At 32.1% G+C, this 25,124-nt stretch overlaps 1 protein-coding gene across 2 annotated transcripts; it reads left to right on the forward strand.

Moving 5' to 3' along the window:
- Positions 1–280: 280 nt before the first annotated feature.
- LOC111631914 lies at positions 281–11,554 on the forward strand. 2 transcript variants are annotated; one of them, XM_023376250.1, is made up of 4 exons: positions 281–357; positions 5,933–6,073; positions 7,982–8,214; positions 10,305–11,554. In XM_023376250.1, exons 2-4 carry the CDS (start codon positions 5,935–5,937, stop codon positions 11,346–11,348), a joined length of 1,416 nt encoding a protein of 471 aa, XP_023232018.1. In that variant the 5' UTR covers positions 281–357; positions 5,933–5,934; the 3' UTR covers positions 11,349–11,554. The 2 variants fall into 2 exon arrangements, with proteins under 2 accessions (XP_023232018.1, XP_023232019.1); XM_023376251.1 differs by lacking the exon at positions 281–357 and adding an exon at positions 512–577.
- The last annotated feature ends 13,570 nt before the right edge of the window (positions 11,555–25,124 follow it).

Raw genomic sequence — 25,124 nt, forward strand, 5'->3', positions numbered from 1 at the left:
TTGATTCTTTAGATATTGAAAATTAAATAAATAACATTATGTTAATTTAAGCGTACAGAAACGTTGCTGTTGTTCCAGCAAAAATCTTATTTTCACTTTACCGAGTGCCTAGTAGGTAATGTGAGAAATGGAATAATTTTCGCAGCTTTAACGGATCACACTAGTTAATCTGCAGATTAGTTAGGTAATGTGCACATTAACGGATTTCGAGCTTTAGCGGTAACACATACAGTACTACGGGATATGGTACTAGTTTACAACCGAATTGGGCGCCTCTAGTGGTGAATTCTGGAACTTGGGTTTTCCCGCCAATACGACACACTTCAAGAACAGGTGTTATATTTAAACGAATAATTTGTAAGTTTCTGAATTTTACTTTATTAATCAAAATTTTTTAGTAATTGGTGTGAAGACACAAAAACATATTTTTCTCTATCTCTATGCATCTGTATACTATGTGAGTTCGTACAGGTGAAGATGAATAAAACAAACACCTGCCTAACCGTTGTGTAAATATATAATCGTATGATTTATTAACTACCTGCAGTTGTTTTTCATCTGCCTAAACAACTAACAGGTAATCTATTTATAAATTTGATAATAGGTGAGGCCCTTACACAGAAACCCTTATCAGGGTCCCCTGCTAGGGCCTCATATCGAAGGTCTCAAAAACTTTGGATACAAATCATTTCACTTTTAAGTTATTTGTGACTAAAAACACATGGTTAATATAATACAGTGCCAGCCCGACAGTGCCGGCCCGAGGCAAGTTTTAGGATGGAGCGAGATCCTATTTTGGCGCTCCCCGAAAATATCGAAAAGTGAAAAAATAATTTTTCCTTTATATTTTTTTACCACTGAGGCGCCCCCTAGGACTTAGCGCCTGGAGCGGCTGCTCCGTTCGCCCTATGGTAGGGCCGGCTCTGCAGCCCGAGGCGAGTTTTAGGATGGAGCGATATCCTATTATGGCACCCTCTTAGTCAGTAGCGTAGCAAACATAACTGGCGCTTGGGGCACGACACTTTATTGGCGCCCCTCCAGAAACACACAGTTTGTCTTGGAGACCATTTGCGCCGGGCGCAACTCGCAGAGGGGTGCCCGGTGCTTGATGCGCCCCCTCACTACGCCACTGCCCTTGGTTGCCCCCAAATTTATGCCCTTTAATTTTCTTTATCACTGAGGTGCCCCCTAGGACTTAGCGCCTGGAGCAGCTGCTCTTTTCGCCCTATGGTAGGGCCGGCTCTGATATAAAATATATATATATATTAACCTTTTTTTTTTTTGTCAAATTTTATTTAAAAATAAAATACGATTGCTGAAGTGGATAAGGTGTTGGCCCATAGCGCTGGGGAACCCAAGACCAAATTTGGGCAGTCAAGAAAATCCCAAGAATTTTTACTCTGATATGTCACGTTCTGGCCCAAACTTGTAATTGGCTTGAGAAAAGGCCCTTTTATTGCTTGCGGGCAGTGTCTAAAAGTCTCTCAAGGAGAGACTCTGTCCTTTGCCACTTGATTGTCCTCATTTTGGACCTAACCAAACCCACTTTGGATGTGGGAACAACGTACTCTTAATTCTGATGGAAATTGGAAAAAGGGTAAAAAATGAGAAATATGTATAAAAAAGGTATAACTTAGGTGTATTTAGGGGATGATAGAGATAATGTTCTCTTGTACATAAAAAATATATTTTTGAATTTATTCCTCCCAAAAATATATATTTATAAACTTGTTCCCAATGTCCCCTCATGATATCTAAATGCATAACTGGTGGTTGATAATGTTAAAATTAGATAGATAATAAAAAAATAATACCCAAATATCTATTACATATATTTTTTATAATAGTTTATAATTTATACTGAATAAGAAATCGTTACTTTGTCTACTTCAAAACAACTAACATTGTTATAGACACTTTTTAAAATAATAATAATTAATGTATAATAGCAGCTTTTCAGTTTTAATATCAGCCAATCAAATTGTTACATAATAGATGTATGAGCACACATTACCAATGATTACTACAGTATATATATAGGATTTTAAAGATACAGTATAAGTTTGATTGCGTATTACAAAATACAGAACAGGTGAGAGATTTCTTTCACGTTTAATATATTTTTTTCAAGAATTCTAGATCCTATACAAGCAGTTAATTACTTTTTATAAAATAATTTAAGATCTGAAATAAGTAATTCATTCTAGAATAATTAAATTACAATATAGAAAAAGTGAAACAATAATTTCTTTTTATTATTAAATTTTCTTTCTTGTTAAGATTTATCATTGATATGCATTGCTGTTTATATTTACCCTTTAAATACAGACAAATCTGTGATAATTATATTAAAAAAATTTTTGCATAAATTTTATTATACTAGAATTTTATATAATTTTTTCTTTGAATAATTAATTTCAATTAAATCAAGAATAACAAATATACAGTAAAAAAAGACAGTATTATTTTATTGCCTGTTGGTTGTATACAGAGATACAGTGCTTAACAATGTTCTGACTAATAATAGGCCATACAACAAGGTCCCATCTGTAAATATCTGTTGTTACACAGAACATTAATGGAGCTGAATCATTTGTAGCCACATATTTTACACTTGATATATTTCTCTAAGTTAGGATAACCAGATGTCTCTGGTTTTGCCTGTTTTTAATATTTGATTGCAGAACTTATTTTTGAATAGAGAAATTTTATTAACACCCCAATACAGTAGCACCAATTTATAAATCAATAAATATACATTATTTTAAAAAATAACCAAAATTCAATCAGTTTTAGATCCCATTTTCACTGATTCTGAAATGTGTCTTAATGAGATTTAATTTATTTTATTCTGAAATAAACTATAACTATTTGTTAATTAGTTCAAGAGTGAGTATAATCAATAACTTGATTTAGTTAGTTCCGTGTATTTTGTTTCAAAATCCTGATTCCTATACATATCAAAGCAGACACAAACAACAACTTAATACCGAATTGGAAGATACCAAATTGGGCTAACTATGAAAATGGTAATTATTTCAAATGTTATAGCCATAACTTGTAAATACGGTTAATAAATGGCTTTGATAGTTTAGAAAATGTATGAGTAATTAAGATATTTCTTTTTAATTTTTATGCACTCATCTCCTGTTGCAAGGTAATAAACCCTGGCCTCGAAAAAACTCCAAGTCTTCAGATAAACCCTAAGGTTTATTTGATAAATCCCTTTAATTAATTTAAAGTAAAAATAAATTGTACAATTTTATATCAGTGTGTCAATTTTTAAATTGTTTTTAACTATTGAGATTTATGTTAAATTATATGCATTGTAACAGTTTAGTTATATATATTTAAATAAAGGCATCTTAATTCTCGTTTTGTTTGTAAAGAAAGCACATAGCAAAATGAAAAGATTAATATTGATAGATAATATAATACTGTTTCTATTTAAGAAAAAATAAATTTTGTGCAATGCATTCTCTAAAAATGTGTGTTATTTTGACATTAAAATATGTTTTCTAAGAAAAATGTTCAGAATTCCTTTTATTACAGTATTCAATTATCAATCCCAGTATTCTTTCATAATTTAAAAAAAAATTTGTAGCCCACTTCTTCAAAATAAAACTACAATGTGCCCCATGGGCATTAATGTATAAAGGCCAGAGGGGATGTATCTTTCCAATATTTTGTACTGGCAAATTGTTCCCCTCTCAATATATTTTTATTTTATACCATGCTACAAAAATTAGGAATAGAAACGAGTACTGTACACAACAGATAAACCAGTGTTTTAGCCACCTCAAAACCCATAAATGAGAAATTTTGGCTCAATTCCTCCAATATGTATTGTTGATTGGTGATCATAACCTCATTTCTCCACATTTTTGCATTAATGAGTTGTAAAGTCAATTTATATATACTGCCAAAATCTTAAGCCCTTTCTCCGAGGTTAAAAAATGTGGACTTGTACTCAAAAGTTTGTTTCCTTTAAACCGTGTGTTTTAGCCTCCAGTAAAATTTTATGAAATGTGAATACAAAATTTTGATTTGCCAACTGATGATGTGCCTCATAAATCTTAAATGATTGCCAACCCTGCTCTGTAAATGGAAAGATGAAGATGAGATGCAATAGTTCTTAGAATGAAATATACAGTGAATGCTTTTTAATTTAATAATATAACTGGGGTGGCCAAACTTTATCAAAATGTGACCAGAAATAATTGAGAGCTGCATCTTGTATTGGAATGATATTTTATATATAACAGTGTATAAATATATAGAAGAATAGCATCAAAGTTGGATCCCTGATCTAAAGTTATAGAAGACCTGAAGTTTGGCTCCCATGCAAAACATAAAGTCTTTGTTAATGTATATTTCATAAATGTATGCCAGCAACTCTTTTATAATGAACATAATAATAAGATTTTATTACTAATTTCATTGTATTTTTTATGATATATGATGGCAGTTTATAACTACTATTGTATTTATTTCTTAAAATGGCAACAGAAAATGGGATAATAATCAATCATAATGAAAACATTTTCAAAACATAATAATAATATTATTACAGAAGTTAAATATTGGACAGTTGTAATGGCTTATTCGAGATAAAAGTGTATTTGTCGTTTGCTTTCTTGATAATTATATAAACAATCATGAGAGCTTAGATAAGTTGTAACCATATTTATCTATGTGTATTTTCTGTAACCTGACACAAATGCTGTCAAATTGTATATAATGTAAAAATGACTGAATAAACAGAGTCCTCCAAAAAGAATTCTACCATTGACCAATTGAATAAAAAAATTCATATATTTTATGCATTACATGTATCAAAGATTATGTTCAGTGTATTTTTCTTCAACTTCTTGGCACTTTTACAGATAAAGTGCTGCGTATCTTTCTTTTGAGGGAATATGTAGGGATATATAAGGTGACAGGTGATAAATGATTTCAAACTTTTTGAACACCCTGTATATATGGAAGTAATAAATTTAAAGTTGATCTGATAATTCATTCAATAGGTTACAACTGTGAGTTTCCTTGAAGATGATTTATTAGTATCTACTTTACATTTACTTTATTGTAAAGTGATAAAAATTAATGTTTATACATCACAATAAAGAATGAATTTTTATGTTTTAAATTGATGATAAATGTGCAACAGGACTGATCATTACAGTTTTATTTATATAGGTAGTCTGTTTAACATTTCGTTGCCGTATCATGGGAAAACATTTGAACATACTATAACCAAATTTCATATTTTGAATCTGTAGAATCAGGAGAAGGTTTACACATATGATTTTAAAATCTACATTATATAAATTAAACTGTAATGTTTTCATTCTGTCTGTTTTTCTATCTATTTTCTAGACAGTAACACTTGAATTAGCTGCTGCCCATCAAGTGATTGTCTGTAAGAAAGTTGTAATAAGATTTGTCATGCATATATGTAGTGCCGTCTAGCAGAATAATACCTCTTTTTTCTAACTTCTCCTGATTTCCTGAATGTTAGTTCTTCAAACATGATACTATTGAAGTATCATATTTGAAGAACTAACATTAAAAAATAATTAGTGAGAAATTAGCAAATCAGGAGAAGTTGGAAAAAAATGGCATTATTCTGCTAGACGGCACTACATATATGCATGATGAATCTTTCAAAGCATTTTGTGTTGTGTTCATGGTTACTTAAATAAAACTTATTTGATTTTTATAAATGTATGCAACATTTACTGTCTCAAATGACAAACCATATATCATCTGTAGTAGTTTTTTTTTTTTTTTTATGTAGAGCTGTGTTATAATTCAATAAAATGTTAATGAAACCTCGATGTTTTCTTATTTCATTATTTTGTTTTTGTTTCTAATTATTAAAAATGTTCTTACAACAATTACAGATTTAATATTTTTTTCATATTTATAGAAATGAAGGTATTTTTACTGGTTGCGACAGTACTGTTTGGAAATGTAAAACTCTGCTTATTTGATGCTACAATGGATGCGAGTGATGTGACATGGGGTCATGCAATTAATAGTAATAAATTATTGGAAGAAAATCTTAAAAGTTAGTGTTTTTCATTATTTTAAAATTAAATGTTTAATTAATTTTATATGATTGTCTTTCAAAATATTGATAAGACTGCTTTAAAGTATAAATAAACAAAAATATCATGATATTTACATATGTTATAATAAACTATTGGAATGGGTCTTCCAAAATGAATGCTACCTTTCTAATTATTGTAATTAAGTTAATTATTATACAAGAAATATGTGACATATGCCAGTCAATAGAGTAACTGTCCGAGTTTCATCTCGTTTGCATTCAAACATCTCATTTTCTACTACCTCTAGGAAGCCCTGAAAAAAAAATGTTGACTCTACAATCAGAGAAAACATTTTGTATTCTGCAGTTTGCAAAGTTGGAATCACTCATCATTGTGCAATGTGAGTAATTTGCAAGAGCCGTAGAATTTTGGCTTCCGTGGGAAGAGTGGTGACAGATATGTTGTAGTGAATAGGAGGAATTTGGGTATCTGTCAGACTTGTGTCATGCAATGCAATGTGCACACATTGAGAAATTATAATGGCTAAATGTGGAACTTTGATGGTTTTCCAACATTTTCGTGGCATTACAGTGTTCTCGGGTAATAATTAACATAATTATAATAATTTAAAATGGTTTTTTTTGGAAGATTATACATTTTTAACAATTGTATGAATGCTAAAATTTTTTTTACATTTGCCTCATTATCAGATGGAAGCTAATTCAAATAAAGAACAATTTTTTAAAATAATGTAATGGTGCCATTTGAACATTTGAAGTATTCTGCATCAGTAAAATTTGCATTTTGAACCATAAATGAATTAAGTGAAATGCTATGAAAAACATTTTATCTTGATTAAAATAAAAACTCCTTAATATTTAAGCAGTTGTGTAATTGAGTGATATGGTCATATAGATCTGGACAAGATTATACCTTTCATATCAACAAATATCTAATAAATAGCAATAATATTGTTTATTTTACAGACACTTTATTTAAGCATTATTTAAAAATACAATTTTATAATATCTAACATTGCCTGCTACTGTTATTAATATTTAATATGTTGATGAAATAATAATTTTTATTAAGTAATGTAAAAGCTATAAGACATGTTCATAAATGTAAAATTTTCAGACTAGTAATAATAACATATGTATGAATGTGAAACTTTTTATACATCCTTCACTGGATTCACAATGTAAATAATGCAAGTTGACTTCATTTTAGTTCTCATTATAGATAAAAAAGGATTGTCACTTTTTATTAAGTTTAAAATTATTTCTGTACTTTCGGTTTTTTGTTTTATATGAAATATCATTCTAAAGTATTCTATTATTGAAAACTAAATTACATTATTTGCACTGTTAATTTGATGAAGAATGTTCAGGTGTTTGAAGTTACTCTGCAGTGAGATATTTGTAATGAAATTAAATATACATTTATGCATTGTGTACAAAACCTGATGTCCAGTGTTTCCACTTTGTAATAGATGATGTCATTGCTTGCTCACAGATGTTCTGGTTTTTGTACTACAGTTTTTGGAAGACTGCCTATTACTTAATTAATCTCCCATGGAATCTGGCCTGGTAGTTTTTCAGACTCCACTTTTCCAGAATTGCCTAGACCGGGGGACATTTCTTGCATTTGCTGAAGAAGAAACTACAATACTCTATAAAACTTTTCTTAAACCTATCCACTACACAGTAACTTTTCAACACCTGGGGCCGTATTCTGATCACTATCTCTGGTCTCTCATCTCTCGCAAGCCGGTTGCTGATTGGCTAATCCAAATGATTAGCCAATCAGCGACCGGCTTGTGAGAGACGAGAGACCAGAGACAGTGACCAGAATACAGCCCCTGTATTATTGAAATCTATTCTAATTTACACATATTCTGATACTTACATTTGTTTTATATCTAGATGATATAAACTTCTTAGAGGCAGATGTTTCTTTAGGAGATGTTATGGGACCGAATCCAGAACGCTCTGTTCCTATTATGGCTCATCCACCTATTGTAACGAGTGATATTTCTCTCCAGAGCTGGATAGAAAAAGTCATACTAGCTGAAACTGGCAAGGGTGTAAAATTAGATTTTAAATTTATTGAAATTGTCGAACCTTCATTGCAAATTTTAAAAAGTCACGAAAACAAGGTAAGTTTAGTTAGCATTTTAATTTTACACATAAAGTAAACTAAATGATATAGAAATTCATAACACATTCGTTGGGCATATCCAGACAGTCCACCTTCCAAAAAATTCCTGGGGCTTTTCAATTTGTCCAGATTTGATTCCAGCTCCCCTGAGTGGTGAGCTGACAACTTAACTGCACGGCATCTGATATTTCATGTATGTTGTTTCATACTATCAGCTTAACTTGTTTTAAACAGACACCCACAATTGCCATAACTAATTGGGCTATATTTTGGAAATAATAATTATGAATTACAAATAAATTTGGCACTAGAGGGAGGTGTTAGGTGCCATCTCATATTAAAATTAATAATTACTTCTTCTTTGGCCTTAGTCCTGCTTAACAGCGGGGTCGGCACACCTGGATTTTATTTTGAATCTTCATTTGGCTTGATCATGGGCCTGGTCTGGGTGTAGGCCCACGACTTGCAGGTCATGGTGTAGCATGTCCAGCCAACGCTGCCTCGGGCGGGATCCAGGTACCTCCAAATTTAGGCCCATGTGGATGATGGTGTCGGCATCAGACAGAGCACATGGCCATAGAGGTGTAGGTGCCACTTGCGTGCTTTCTCGCTGATCTCAGCAACTCCATACTGGGCTCTGATGTCAATGTTGGGTACTCAATTAAGTCTGGTAAGGACACTCATCCAACGCAGCATCCTAGTCTCCATAGTGTCAAGTCGGCAATCAACAACCTTCGTAGTTGGCCTGCACCCGGCACCATACAGTGTGATTTTAATCATCATCAGGCTGAACCGTTGTCCAGCCTGATGATGATTAAAATTAATAATTATAATATTTAATTAATTAATTTAGAATAAACTGGAAGAAAAGAATCAGCTCAAAGCAGGGCTTGAACCCACAACTCCCACTTACAGTGTGGATGCATTCCACTTCTGTGACTTGTTTTGTTGTTTAAATGTTAAACATGTTAATTATATTAATCATTATTTGATCACAGTACAATTATACAATTGCTGGTATTTCTTACCATAATTAATAATCAGTTTCAATTAATTATTAATTAAGGAAAGATCTGTTGTTACAGATAAGTGTTATTACAGTAAGCAGATTCTATTGTGTATTAAATGAATTAAGCCAGATTATTTACTGATTATTTTTAAAATTATATTTTTAATTAATATGTAATTTTTTAGTAAAAGTGAGCAATGTGATCACCTCATATTGAATTTAGTAATAAAATTGGGAGTAAAAAATTGATTTAAACTTGGAACTCATAAATTGAGCAGGCAAGTTGCTAATTCTGCTTTTTGCATTTCTAAGTTGATGTCTGCTTCTAGTCATACAAATAATTTAAAATTATGGATTGGCTTATCAGTATACTGTTTTCTCAATTCTAATGCACATCCAATTTTTTAGACATCAAAACCCCCCCAAAAAAGTTAGCTTATGAATTTGCCCTGTATTGGAAACATGACCACAAAAATTAATGTATTTAAACAATATTAAATGCATTTTTTGAAAAGCATTTTATTTTCATGTTTACAATGCTTTATGACGATCATATTTTCAAACATATTCACTCATGACTCCATTATTGGGTACAGAGGATTTGCAGACAGTACAAAATCGCAGTCAAAATTATCATATGATAAATGTTTTAACAGTAAGATTTCATGTCAGTATGCACAAGCATAAAATTTACTGGATACTTGGTATCACACTGAAATATACATGTTCTTCATCATAATGGATAACTCTGCTTATAGGAGAGTTGTTTTTGCTGGACATAATTCACTTGGCTTATAAACATGCAAATTGTCAAGAAGAGTGAATAGCAAATGAGGTCACATTAGTCAACTTTATGTCTAATTCTAATGCACATACCAGTTTTTGTGACCAGAAAAATCCAAAATAAGAAACACATTAGAATTGAGGAAACAATAATCATAGCTTAAAAATCATAGCTTAAAAATATTCCAAGAATAATATGGTTTTTCTTAATTTAAAATCATTAATGTTCACAAGTAAAATTCAATTCTATGTTATAAATATGAAATTAATGATGATTTTGTTTAATGATTTTTCAGTTAACATTTCCTCTTTGGCTAAATGCAGACATTATACCAGGGCCAATAAACGCAGATACAAAACCTGTAGACAGTGCTAAATTTTTGCAACTCTGTCAACAATACTTTCCCGCTGCCACTTTATCTGTAGGTTGGACAACAAAATTTAGTTTCGATGGTCAAGGATCTTACACATGGCTTCACATTAAAGAGATGTTAGATGCATTGCACTGTGCCAAAATAAAACAACCAGTGACTTTCCCCATACGAGCAATATTTGTACAGCATTCTATCGATCAGTTAGTCTGGTTGCTTGGTGCATTTCCCAATTCAACTTTGACAGTGTGGAGTTCAGTGATTGACAATGTCAGTATCAGCAGTTTATTAAAGTTGAGGTCACGTCTACCATTTTCGTATGTCTATTATGATTTACCATCTCTGTTGTTAAAACAATTTAATGAAAGCAAAAACAGAATTCGACCTCCCAGTGTGCCTTATAATTTTAATCACTATAAATGGATTCCAATTGGAGATGAAGAAGAATGCAGTAACAAAACTTTTATATCTTCATCAGGAGCATTGTTTCCTAGTGGAAATCATGGTTTAATGCTAAACTTGAAACCTCAGAGTGAACTGAAATTTGAAGGTGAAATCACATTTATTCATTTGGAAGCAGAATCATCACTTCATTTACTATTGTATGAAGGTAAATATTTTCCATCTCCTTTACTTTCTACAGAGAATTTATCCAAAGAATTAAAAACCCGTGCAATAATTTCACACACTTTTAGTAATGAGGATGTACATAAATATTTTAAATTAACTTTCGGTCCTCGCAATGGATCTTTAGTCATTTCTGATAAGAAAACTGATCAAAAAGTTTTAACACACAATTTTAATTATACTGAAAATGTTACTATTATATTTATATCAGAAGGAGGACCTGCAGTATTATATAATGCAGGAAACGAAACGGTTTCCTCTTCTGTAATTCCAAAATTATCTGTTATCAATGCATTAGTTGTTGCCATTTTCTCTCTTATGAGATTCTTGCAGAATATATGAAGTTTATTGTTCAAGAATGAAGTCTCTCAAGGTTGTTGGTTTTTTTTTTTTTTTATTAAATTGGGAAATAGGCTGTTGCATTGTTAATTTGGAAAAACTTTATTAATATATACATATATATCAATATGTAAGACTAATTTTAAAATAGTATTTCTTATATGATGTTCATATGAAGCATTCTATTTTTATACTGGGTTTTGGAGTGTACAAAATTTTTATAGTTTTAATAAATGTTTAACATATGTTGTTAAGTTTTTGATATAATCTAAAATTATTTACATTTGAAAGACATCTTTGCATACTCAAAACATTGCATTTAAAGTTTAAAACACAAGCTTAGAGCACTAAATTATGGTTTTTGGTAATAAAAAGTGATTGTTACTGCACACAGGTTGCGTTTAATTCCTTCTTATATTTATTTGATTGAGACTAGAGTATAGCATTGGTACACTAAGACACTCCAGGGACAGCTCTAGACACTAGCAAAGAAGTGGTTGGGATGGCACATTTTCAAGTGTGGTATTTCACAATAAATAATTCAGTTACAAAAAAGTAGATTTTTAAAATTTTAATTTTAAAAATATAGAAGGGCAAACAACATTGTTTGCTTGAGATTGTAAAATTTCTATCATCACTCTATATTTATTTGAATGGGACTAGTTGTTGTGTACAACATTTTATTAATTCCTAGAACACCACATATTCATTTGAATTGGATTAGGTGGAGAGTACTGCTTTGTGGGTCTATCAGTTGTTTAATGTCTGTGTAATTGTTTGGCTTTAGGAATTTCACAACCAAAAAGTTGAGGGATAATTCTTGATGATGATTTGGAGAGGAAGAATGTACTAAGAGATTAATGTCATGCTGTCTGTTACTGACCAATATTATGGCTGAAATTTTGAAGTAGACAAACTCAAAACTTTATTTGATTTTTCATTGCTTATACCATCTAATGTTTTAATAATTGTCTATATGAAACTTGAATTAATTAATGCAAAAGTTCTTGTATGTTATGGCACATTAAATACCTCAAATTATACAATATTTTCGCATCTTTCATAATAAATATTTCTGTTCCAAAGAATTTCCTCTGGAAACAGCCTACTGCTTTGTGGACCAATCCGGACTTGATTCCGGGTGCATCGGAGTGGTAGGCTGAAACTTTAACTTTTCGGCCATGCGGTTGTTCACAAAAATACTAAGACTGAAAATACCAGTAGCGTGCCGTCATTAGAAGCAGCGGATGCGNACTCCACCCTAGGCCCCTAAGAGAGGTCTTTTTAGCAAGTTCATTATGGATTCGTTCAGGGCCAGGTGATGAGGGACTGGCCACTCCAAAGAATTCCCTCTGGAAACAGCCTACTGCTCTGTGGACCAATCCGGACTTGATTCCGGGTGCATCGGAGTGGTAGGCTGAAACTTTAACTTTTCGGCCATGCGGTTGTTCACAAAAATACTAAGACTGAAAATACCAGTAGCGTGCCGTCATTAGAAGCAGCGGATGCGCCGCTTTCCTTGTATTTTCTAAAAAATAAATACATATTAATTTTAATATACACAATATATTTTGTTTTTAAAAGTGATTTTTACGAGACTTGTATACAAATAACTTAATGAAATTTTTATTGATGAGTCACAGATGTTACGATGAGCATACAGTACATGATATCTGAATAGCCCATATAATAAAGATGCTGTATAGGGTGATTATAATTAAACTGACCCTACTTAGAGCCTGCTGGAGCCACTTCTAATACGAGCAATATTTGTACAGCATTCTATCGATCAGTTAGTCTGGTTGCTTGGTGCATTTCCCAATTCAACTTTGACAGTGTGGAGTTCAGTGATTGACAATGTCAGTATCAGCAGTTTATTAAAGTTGAGGTCACGTCTACCATTTTCGTATGTCTATTATGATTTANCAAGAAGTTCATTCTGATGATAAGTTATAATGAGCATGAATTAATTAAATTATGTGTTTTTCAAACGTCACTCTTATGCATAATTAGATTGGTCGAGAAGGAAAAAGTCTACATAAACGTTTCAGTAAAAAATATAGGCCTAACTTTTTTCTGTCTCTCTATTTACACCCTCTGGCACTAAGAGGGCCTTTTCTCAAGCTTATCGTGGGTTCGGCCAGGCCCACAATAGAGCATGTGATGAAAGATGGACTCAGACATATCAGGGATGGATCACCCCTGAAAAATTCTTAGGGTATTTCGACCTGCCAGGATTTGATTTCCGGGCTCCCTGAAATATCGCCTTAATTGTCTTGACTAACCGACTGTAGGCCAAGTGTAGAGATTTGATGTTTAATACAGAGTTAAATATTTAATATAGATATTCCACTCACTCTATAATATAAAGATTCTACTTACTATAAATACAGTAGACCTCCCTATAACACTGTTGATATATGTTAATATAACACTCCGTGTTATATGAACATATATCAACAGTGTTATGAACATATATCAATATATATTGATATATATTCATAACACTGAATATATATCAATATATATCAATATGAATATATATTGATATATATATGTTCATATATCAACATATATGAACATATAACACTCCGTGTTATATGAACATATAACACGGAGGACAACATGGAATCTAAGTGACTCGAACAACATGGAATTTATATAACACGGAATTATCAACAGTGTTATAGGGGGTCTACTGTATACAATATGATTCCATTTACAGTACTAAATATTTAAAGTGATTACACTTAAAGAACTAAATCTACAATATGGGGATTCCCTTCAGTACTAAATCTGTAATAATGGGATTTACACTTGCAATACTAAATAATATGAGCATTCTATTTATTCTTCAATATAAACATCTAGGCTATTTGTTAAATATGAAAGAAATATAAAACCTGCAGGGCTACTTTTGATAGTAACTCAAAATTGGAATCTAGATGTATAATCCACATACTCAGCTAGAGAAAGAAACCAAGATTTACGTGATATGACACTACTGATGATCTAATGGCATTAACCAGGATTGTATTTTATAATATAGAAACTCTGTTTCATGAATGCTTCTTTACTATATTATTATTATGTTTTAGAATATCTTCCCGATGGAAGTAAATAATAATTTTTTAAAATTTTATGTGATTACGTGAATGAATTTTCGTAACTTTTTGGTATAATTTTTAAAAAAATTGTATTTGTTATTTTGCAGACAGTCTTATAGACCTACATCCGGTTGATGTTTTTAATTTTCTCAATATTTATACGAGAAACACTTCAGGAAAAGTTAGAATTTTTCTCTACTCCTTATGTTTAATTTTGTTTTTATAGTTAGTGGGGAAGAATTTCTCTCCCTAATCTCTCCTCTCCATTAATAGCCACTTTGAAAATTCTATGTTGATTATGTAAGCTGTTCTGTGAACAAACAGACGAATTTTTTCATTTATTCATACTCGGGGCTTTCGAGAGCGGAGATATGGGCACTTAGAGGTAGGAATCGCTACGAGCCAATAAGGTTCCTACTCCTAAATCACCTCCGGATCCGTTCCTAACTCTACGAGCCCGGTGAAAAGTTTGGAGTATACTCCTATAAATTAATATTATTTTCATTAACAAAAGATACAATCTTTGAGATTGATATTTATTAATAATGAAACATTCTGTGCATTTCAGATGTTAAAAAAAAAACGGCAAAAGGAACCCGCTAAGAAACTTAACGGGCCTTCTTTACCTCGTCCCGGAGGTCCGCGACATTCCGGGTCAATAGCCATGTTTAGAAAACTTCCAGAAAGGAATTCTTTTCTAGAATTTATCTCGACTCAATGGGTGGAGAATTATTGAATGATAGGAGAAAAGAAATACAGTAGCTTAATTATTATGGGATAGAGGAAAATTCTGCAACCTGCTTGTTGTATAGGAGAGGAATGCCTCTTTTTCCCTGCAACGAGTACAATATTTCTTATATATGAGGTTCGTTAAGCATTGATAGCATTGGAGAAAATTAATTAAAATCCTAAACAAGGCATAAAGTTTGTAAAATGTCTTAATAAACTCTTAATAAATACAGTAATTATTCAAGTGATAATGATGTATCGATTTTCTGTATTGCCCACTCAAGAAACTTTTCTGTTGTTATCTATCTTATTACTAATTGTCTTAATACTGTTATTATTTTAATTAAAGAGAGTGAATATATATATAAATATATATAATTATACACCTTTAAAGGCATCGTATTTACTCATTATCAAACTTTAAAACTATTAATTATGATTATTTTTGGAAGTTGTTAATTAATTAAAAGTACAGCTCGTTTTTTTCCTTATTCGGAGTTATATTTTTAATTAATCCGCTTATTATAAGTTTCACTATTTATAGTATTAAGGGATAAGTTGTGTTACGTTTAATGAGGGTGTCTCTACTCTAGACGCCATTAACTACTTTCGATATAAAGAGTGATTCTAAGTACTGCAACACAGGCTATTAAATTAACGACACACGAAACTTTTCCCCTTTAAAAGTTATTAATTATATGTGAATAAATGCATGACATTGAATATTTAGTCTTTTCTGCTTTCTAGTATAAGATTGAATTCTGACTAATTCCAGCCAGTTTTTGGCCTTTCCACTCTGTATCCTATTGTGTCCAAAGATATAAGATGGTTGACCTTCCTCTCGTGGCTTCAAGCACGAACTTCTGACCCTCTCTTACCTGAAAGAGTCTGTGGTTCGTGCCTTAAGGTATAAGGTGGTTGACCCTCTCTGAATCTTGAAAGTGCTTGAGAATCAGATCTCATGCCTAAAGATATAAGATGGTGGACTTTTTTGGTTTGGCTTTAGGCTGGAAACATTGATTCTCTCATGGCTGAAAGAGTTAGAGACTAGTGCCTAAAGATATGAGATGGTCGATTCCCTCTCATGGCTTCAGGCATGAACCTCTGACTTTTTCATGCTTGAAAGACACGAGAAGAACCACCAACAGAAGAAAGTTTTCAAAGCAGAATTACTAATTCTAGAGATAATTTTAGAGACATTGAGATGGCAAATCGATTCATGTTCCACATTAAAATATTCTTATTTACAGCACGAGATTAAACAAGTTCCACTTACAAGACAATCACTTTGTTTAGTTTCTATGCGAGATATTTATTAAGATTTTCTTCTTGTTCCCATCTGCTTAAGTGTACTTTAGTTTCTTTTGTTACGATGATCTTTTGTTATTTTCCTTTTCTAAATCATCCAAAGCACAGGATCACATATACAGATAAAGAGAATTTATAAGTTTGTAGGTAGTCTCCCAGGTACCCTCACTACATCAAGTTTTATCCCTAATTCGAAGTCTCTAGTGATTCTCTATAATAAAGAAATGTGTATTCTGTCTTAGCTCCCCCCTCGTACATTTCCGATTTGTTTCATTTCATACGAGGCCGGAAGCTAAAGTCGAATTTCTTCACATAAATTCTGAGTTTCTCAATCGATATATTTCTTAATGGCTGCTTTATATCATATTATTTTTTTTCGGTAGGGATGCAATTGCCATTTTTCCATTTATCAAGGAATCTACTTCCTGTAGCGCTGTTATAACGAGTTTTTACCTAGCGACATATTTTTCTCGCAAATTACGTCGTTGTCTGTAGCAAACAATGCAAATGCAAGGTTAATTAGGCGTTCTCTGTATAATATCTAAGAGGGAAATCCTCTCTATCAGTATTCATTATAAGGGTGGAGGTATATCAAGTTTTGCCTGCATAAGCAATTGCCTGTATTTGTTGCTAAATCCACACGCGAAGTGCACAGTGTAAACCATATACAGGGATGCATACCAAGGGTACACGTCATATATTAAGACAATGAGAACAGATCATGAAATAAGCACTAAAAAGTAGATTCAGCACGCATGTACAGTAAAGTACAGTACATACTGTACGTGTGTGCATAAACACTACGCGGCTATTCTTCAAGTTACGTAAGCAACGTCACACGAGACGGTGTAATTTATTTACAAGCAGCACAAGTTTATTTTACTTTCCTTTTTTTTAAATCCATGACATAATTGAGTGCGACAACTAAAAATAAATTAACTTTGATAAGCAAATTAAACAGGAAAAAAATAGAAGAAGAAGGTACAAAGAATCAATGGCTGTTATCCATCTTTCAAAGTTAAAGCCGAAAAAAAATAGGGGTGGGGAGGGTATACGTGGAAGAAAGAAAGAGACATTCCTGATTTAGTTCCTCAATCACATCGGGAGGCGTGTCTAGACTTGTCCACCCGGCGCCTACTATCGATCCACACACGTTAATGGACCGTTTGAGATATTGTTCCGAACTTTTACTTGGATAATAATTGATATCTGACAAGAAAATTAAAGGCGCATTTCCCAAATGTTCCCCCTGCTAATTTCCAACCCCAGCTTTCACCCTTGACAAAATTTATTGCTTTGTGTTGTTTAAAATATAAAATATACTGTTTACGTCATCGAGTGTTTCATACGTCTTGAAAAAGGGGAGGGAACTAAACGGGAGGGAGGAACACGTGCACAAACATGGAGAAGCGTAGAGCGCTTCATTAAACTCGACCATTACACGCCGAATTCTCTTCCTAATGGAATCTCTCCTTCGAGTTTTATGGTGCTTGCTGCTGTTTGGCATTGTCACACCCTGCTCGGCGATATTGCCTTTGACGTATTGCTTCTTGCCCCCTTCCTGCTTTAAGGAATGTAAAAGTAAAGTTAACTAATTAAATATATATGTATACATTCTGTGAGTGAAATTTACATAATTTGAATGTTTTACTTGTTTAAACACTTGATTTTTTTAAAATTTATAATTAAATTTTATCTCTTCAATAAATTGATATTTAATAGGTGCATTAAGGAATCCATTCGAACAGAAAAAAAGCATTGATGATATGTGCACCGCTAGGTGAATCGATGGCGCTGTTCTTCCGCCGGTGATAACAGGAAGCACGTGCGCGGATTAAGAAAGGTGAACTGTCCGATTCGTTTGCTTTCCTTGGTCATATTGACACGGTTTTTACGTTATAAAGTCGATTTTTCTCTAATATAGCAGCGCTATTCTTTCTCCTAATGGCGTGTTATTAAATCTAAATTTAAAAAAAACAATGCTCGATTTTATTAAGAATTGTCGTTCTTTTAGATGACTGCGAAATTACGTGAATGAAGATATCCATGCAATTGGTTGAGACAGTAGACATTTTGACGTAACATCTTAAGGGACGTCACAATGAGAAAATAAATACAGTGAAACCTCGGTATACGACCTTAATCCGTTCCTGGTGTTTGGACTTATACCGAATAGGACGTACACCAAACCAACCTTTCCCATAAGAAGTAATGTAAAAATAATTAATCCGTTCTCAATTAAAAAAAATGGCTGGCTTTAAACACCTCGCTTTCCTGGCTAGTTNGATAACTCTGATTGAATCTCCTATTTTTGTTCTCTTTCTTCTACCAGAACCTTCTTTCTAAGAGCCATTAGTTGTAAATTGTTAAGGAAGCTAAATATATATATAGGTTGGTCTAAAAGTCAGTTAACCATTATGAGGCCTAAATAATTAATCTCTTTCCTCGAATTTTGTAAGAGAAAAAAACTCATTTTAAACTCTCGGTTTATTTCCGCATAAACTGTGTTAACTGACTTTTAGGCCACCCTGTATCCTTACCGTGACGTAAATGACAGCATCGGTTGATTCTTCTGGGAATATGATCCTAACATTGTGAGTGGGATCGTGGTTTGTCCTGACTCCATAATGCACGCTTGTGGTGTTACAAAATCCACCCAGTAGCAGTCTACAAGAAGAGAAAAGTACATTATTTATCTTTCATAAAGTGATAAGTTCGTGCAGTTGCAGCAAAATCCGAACATTCGTGAAGTTTCGGTATTGAAAATCCTGAATGTGAATTGGATTGGTGAATAAGGTAACGCGACACACGAGCAATTTGCCGAAGAGGGTTGTATGCTGGGAGGACTTTCTATTGGGGAACCTGTCCCCTATTTAACTGTTAGACACGCCAAGAAAACCGGAAAACGCCGCGTATCAGACCGTTGGTGAAGTGCCAACTCGTAACCATCTGTAAGAAATGACCCTTATTTAGCTGTTGAACATATGAAGAAAATTTGTAAAATCCACGTGCCAGCCCATTGGTAAAGTGCTAACTCGTGACTCTACAAGAACTGGCCCCTATTTAAATAAGAGCCAGTTCTTGTAGAGTCACGAGACTTGCACTATATATGTGTAAAAATCCCGAAAATTCCAAGTGCCATCCCGTTGGCGAGGCACGAATCCGTGACTCTTGTGGGAATTGTCACTTATTTAGCTGTTAAACACGTGGAGAAAACCAGGAAAAATCCACTTGCCAGCCTGTTGATGAGGTGCTAACTCGTGACGCTACGAGGAACTGGTAACGTGTGCAAGACACGCATAGAAAACCCCGAAAATTCCACATGCCAGCCCATTGATGAAGAACAAATCCATGAACCCGTATTCCGAGTTTGCTCCTCATCAACGCATTCCGCCATTGGTAGGCACGAATATAGTAAATTTAACATAAAAGTAAATAACTTATAATGTAATTATTAAAAATTATAAATTTAATATCTAATTATATAACTCTGTCTTGTTTAGTTATTAATTTAATTATTTTTGTGCTTTTTCATTCATTTTTAAGTCAAGATGGCGGATATTTAATTTGGTTTTGTAATGTAGGACAAAAAGTTTATATATGTATAAATATATATTTATTTTTTTATATATACATAAAAAAAGAATTTTTAAAGTTTAAACCTAATTAAAATGATAATGAGATAAATAAAAAATTGTTTAGAGTTTTATTTAATTATGACTTTAAAGTATTTTATGAGAAACTTTTTGTTTTTTGTGCGTTATGATGCTAATGTAATTATTATTAATTCTTTTTTTTAATTGTGTTTTAATTATAGAATTTTAAATAAATTATTTTCAATGTTGTTTACTGAATATTTTAAAAATAATTCATATATTTAAAGTATTTAGCCGCAAAATATGTAATATTTGACGTCGGCTAATTATAAATGCCAGAAAGTAAATGTGATTACTAGATTAGAATTAATTAATTCTAATCGAGTATCTTACTGTTCGTTCTCGATTTCTTAATTAGAATTAAGGAATTAATAATGTTGTCGTCAATTACGAATAATCTTATGCTGTTGCTTTGTTATCGCTGTTGATATTGTTATTTTTATCGTTGTTAACAACAACAACAACAACACTTAACGCTATTGTTGCCGTTTGATTAAAAATATTATTGTTGTTGCTATTCTCATTAATTAAAAGTAAATTTGTATTGTTAAATACATCGTTGTTACTGCCACTACTATTACATTGTTATTGTTATTGTCATTAATTAAAAATAAAGTCTGGTAATCATTTATTATTACTTTCTGAATTAAAATGAAGGAAATGAAAAGCAAAACTTTTGATATTTAAAATCTTTATAGGATTACAGACTAATTCTATTACAAAGTGTGAGGTTTAGCAATTGGCTTATACAATCTCAACATATGACGTTACGCCTTGCTTAACGGTCTATATCACGTGGCTTCCAAAAGAGAGTGGCCACACACGCTTAAATCTCTAAATAGCCATATTTTAGTAACCAATGGTTAGACTCAAGAAACCCCTGTTTCTTGAGTCTACCCTCTGTTCTTGGTCCCCTCGCTGTCTGTCTTCTTTTTCTCCTTTTACGGGGAATTCTCAAACTCGGAAAAAGGGCCTTTTCTCCACCAATGAAAACTTTTGTCTTAATTCCAATTAATGTCATGTGTCATGTCTTGCAGCAGTATTGTTCGTTCTTGTGAGGGATGTTTATAGTAAAGTTCTTTTTAGAGTTTTCATGTGAACAATGGAATTAAAATAAAATCAAATTATAAAATAGGCAAATATTTAGCACCCCAAGTCACTTTAACTGTTTTTGCCTTACGGGCACTTTACAGGACCTTTTCTTCGCATTTCCTCACTGGTCAGATAGGCCCACACTGAGCACAGTTAAGTAGTGAGAAATGGGCCTAATGCATACATATGTGGTTTGATCCGAAGATTCCAGTTCCCACATGTATATTTGTTCCCTATTCCTTACTAATATAAAAATCCCTTTAAAATCTTTTAAAATTCAGCCCAATTTATTCAGACGATTTTTATACAGATTGAGAACAAAAACATTAATAGTGAGCAGTGAGATGAGGCCTAAGAAAGCCAAGTCTCTGAACACGGTCGAGTATGTTGAAGATCTGACTCGAATTTAAATTGGGACTCTATAATCCTCATAGAAAGTTTTATGCTAAATAAAACTTTTATACAATTTCCCTATAAAATTAGATAGTTTAATTAATAAATTAAACAAAAATTTTTATAAAATACGAATTTTGAGCATAAGACAATCGATTATTAGGAGGTTTCTTAAAGTACAATAGTTCTACTTTAAGAACAGTGTTTATTCAGCTCTACTTTATTAGCAGTTGTTATTCATGTCCACTTTAACAGAAGTTATAGTTGAACAATGCTATTCAACTTTAACAGTAATTGTAATGTTCTTCTACTTGAATAGCATTATAACTGCTTTAAAAGTAGAGCTGAATAACAATTGCTATAAAGTAGAACAACATTACAATTACTGTTAAAGTTGTAATGTTGTTCTACTTTAACAGCAATTGTTATGCAGCTTCTCTTTAAGAACATTTCTTATGAGGTTTCAGTTTAAGAGCAGTTGTTATACTTTAAGAAACTTCCTGATATTGTTTAAAACTAATAAATTCACAATAAAAACATCTTAAATCCTGATAATTTAAAGACATATAAAAATCCGAAAGCATTAACAATAAAAAACAGAAATCCTCATCCAGAATCCTCTTACCAAGTTTCATACATCTTTAAAATTCTATCATGAAAGTAACTCTGGAATAGATCCTATTAAAATGTTTAATAGTTAAATTTATTTCATTGGGGAAATTCGACATCGTTTAAGACATTAATCTCTAAACTTTACAATAAAGTCTTTAATATCCATATGATAAAGAAGAAGAATAAGAAAATCTCTTGTTCGGACAATTCTAACTTATACATCTTTAAAATTGCACTTTAAAAGTATTCGCGAATAAAATCAAACTAAAATATTTCAATTTTTAAACAATTTTTTTAAGGTTTTACAATAGAAAAAAAATAGAAAAACCCATTGGAAAAAAATCTATTTAAAAATCACCGGATGCTAAAAGTAGATAAGTGGTTAAAAATAATCCTCAAAGAAAAAGTAATAAAAATAAAACGAAATCCCTTAACAATGAAAGAATTTCTATATATTCAGTAAGGGAATTGAATTTTTTTTAACTCGAGCTTTCACCTATTTTAACTGGGAAAAAAGGTATTAAAAATTGTTTGCTTCTTCTCATCGAGTCAAGTAAATTGGAATTCCTTCTCTTAAACGAATTTCCTTTTTTATTTTTTATTTTTTATTTTTAGCTCTTACTAACTTTAAAACTTATATTCTACGAAGAAAATGTGATTTTTCTGCTTACTTAACCTTTATTCCGACACATTTATAAACATTTTCGAATTATTTCCTAGAAGAATGTGGAGCTAAGCGCATTTTCCTACACCTGACTTACTGTTATTATCCGTTTTCCGAATGGATTTAATGCGAGAAAATTGATGTTACCTGCTGTAATTTGGTTATATTTGGGCCTTAAAGGCATAATTTGACGGGTACGAAATAAATAACGCCTTGGCTAATTAGATGTTATGTACTGTACAGTACGATGTTCGCAAAAGAAAGATGTTCGACTGTTATAATTCCGAAAGTTGTATGAGTGCTTTATGAGTATTTCTAATTATAAAATGATATTTGGTGATGTTATTATAAAATGATATTTGAACGTTGTTTGAGAGTTTCTGATTGAGAAAATAAGGGGTTCAAATGTTCTAACGCTAATGGAAGAAATTCAAACGTTATTTGAGGATTTCTGAAAGAAGACATTCAAATACTACTTGAAATTTACTAATGCTAATATACTGTAGACCTGGAAAAGGTAATCGGACCTTTCTTAACTTTTGAAAGGCCCTGAATAGGCCCGTTTGAATAAAGCATAAAAGTTTCCATTATTATTTCACGAATAGTTATAGATCGGGATAGCGCTTCCCATTTCTTATCCGGAAAACTAACTCCCATCGATGGTCAAATCGATTTTATAACGGACAAAAATCTTGAAAATAATTGTATACTGATACGTGGCATTAATAAAATCTTAATGAATAATTTAAGTATCTTGAAAACATTTTCACTACAGTGGCCGAGTGGAGCAAACCATTGACCACTGGGAGTTTGGTCGTGGATTCGCAACTCGCCAAGAGGCTGCTCACGTGGAGTTTCCGGGTTTTCTTCACGTGTCTAAATATTTTTGGGCTGCAATTTGAAAAAAATGTAGACCTATAAATTCCCACTGTCGTCCGTTCGTCTGTCCGTCTATTCGTTCTAAGCAAGACAAGACAGAATTCAATTTAAAAATCTTTTATCAAATTCTATGAAAGATGGGAGTTTGTGAAAAAATTCTTTAGTAAATTCTATGGAATAATTCATGTTTCTAAAGCCAAAAGATTCATCAGTGATGAATCATCTCTGAAGTTGAAAAAGTGAAGTTCTGTTTGGCTTTTAGATTATTCATTATGAATGAAAGTTGAATCTTTGAAAGATTTATTATTCGAGAACACTTTCACTTGGCCATCAATATTCACATTAATCTGCACAGATTCCAATTGGAGTTACAATATATCGAAGGGATTATTTCAGTTGTTTCTATCTTAATTACAAGTTTGGCATTCATCTAGAATTTCGTATATTTACACCAGATAATAGAATTCCCTTAATTATAAATATCCCAGAGATTGAATTCATAATATTAGAATCAAAAGCGCAGAAATGACAATTTATCATAGAAATTTACAAGTAAATATGCGTCTTGTAATCTGTATGCCTGCGCGAAAAAGCTTCGACATTGAAGAAGGAAGAAAATAAAAATTAATTCGTATAGTTCTCAAATTTAGCACTAGATGGCGGGTTAAGCAATTTTTCAAAATTCCATTTCCGGTATGGCCAAGACGTTAATTTTGAAGTGCTTTCCAGAGCTTCGCCTCACACCACCGGACAGCCCATTTTATGTGCCTGGCCGAACCCGTAATGGGCTTGCTAAAGAAAAAGGCCCTCGTAGGGCCCAGAAGGCAGAAAGAGGGCCTGTTTTAAGCAAGTCCGTTTTTTTTAACAAGGGCCAAAAAGAAAAAAGTGTTTTCAAAAGAGTGTTACGTAAATGTAAAGATTTTAAAAGTAATGAGGAGATTATCTTTGGAAAAGTGATTAATATGCTAATTATTCTTAAGCCGAAAATTAAATGAAAGTTTTGTTTAGTAAGCGTATATTTTCCATTTCCTTCCCCCATTAGTCGTTTCTAATTCGATTAGTTGATGAAATGTTGAAGGAAAAACTAAAAAATTCCGAGAATATTGGAGAAGTTAACGATATACGCGAATTAGAAAAACACGGACCCTTTACTGGGGATACCGACAATATGACAGACCGCCACACCAATCAAAAAATAAAAAAAGTAATTATAAAAAATGAAATTAAATTGATTACGTTGATTTTAATTATTGTTTATTATTCCAAATGCAAGGTTAAACTGTTTGAAAAGTTTTGGTAAATATTAGATATTCATTATGCGTGAATTTTAACGAATGCT

Source organism: Centruroides sculpturatus, unplaced genomic scaffold, assembly GCF_000671375.1.
Source record: "Centruroides sculpturatus isolate CEXI.00-Female unplaced genomic scaffold, Cexi_2.0 scaffold718, whole genome shotgun sequence".
Lineage (NCBI taxonomy): Eukaryota > Metazoa > Arthropoda > Arachnida > Scorpiones > Buthidae > Centruroides > Centruroides sculpturatus.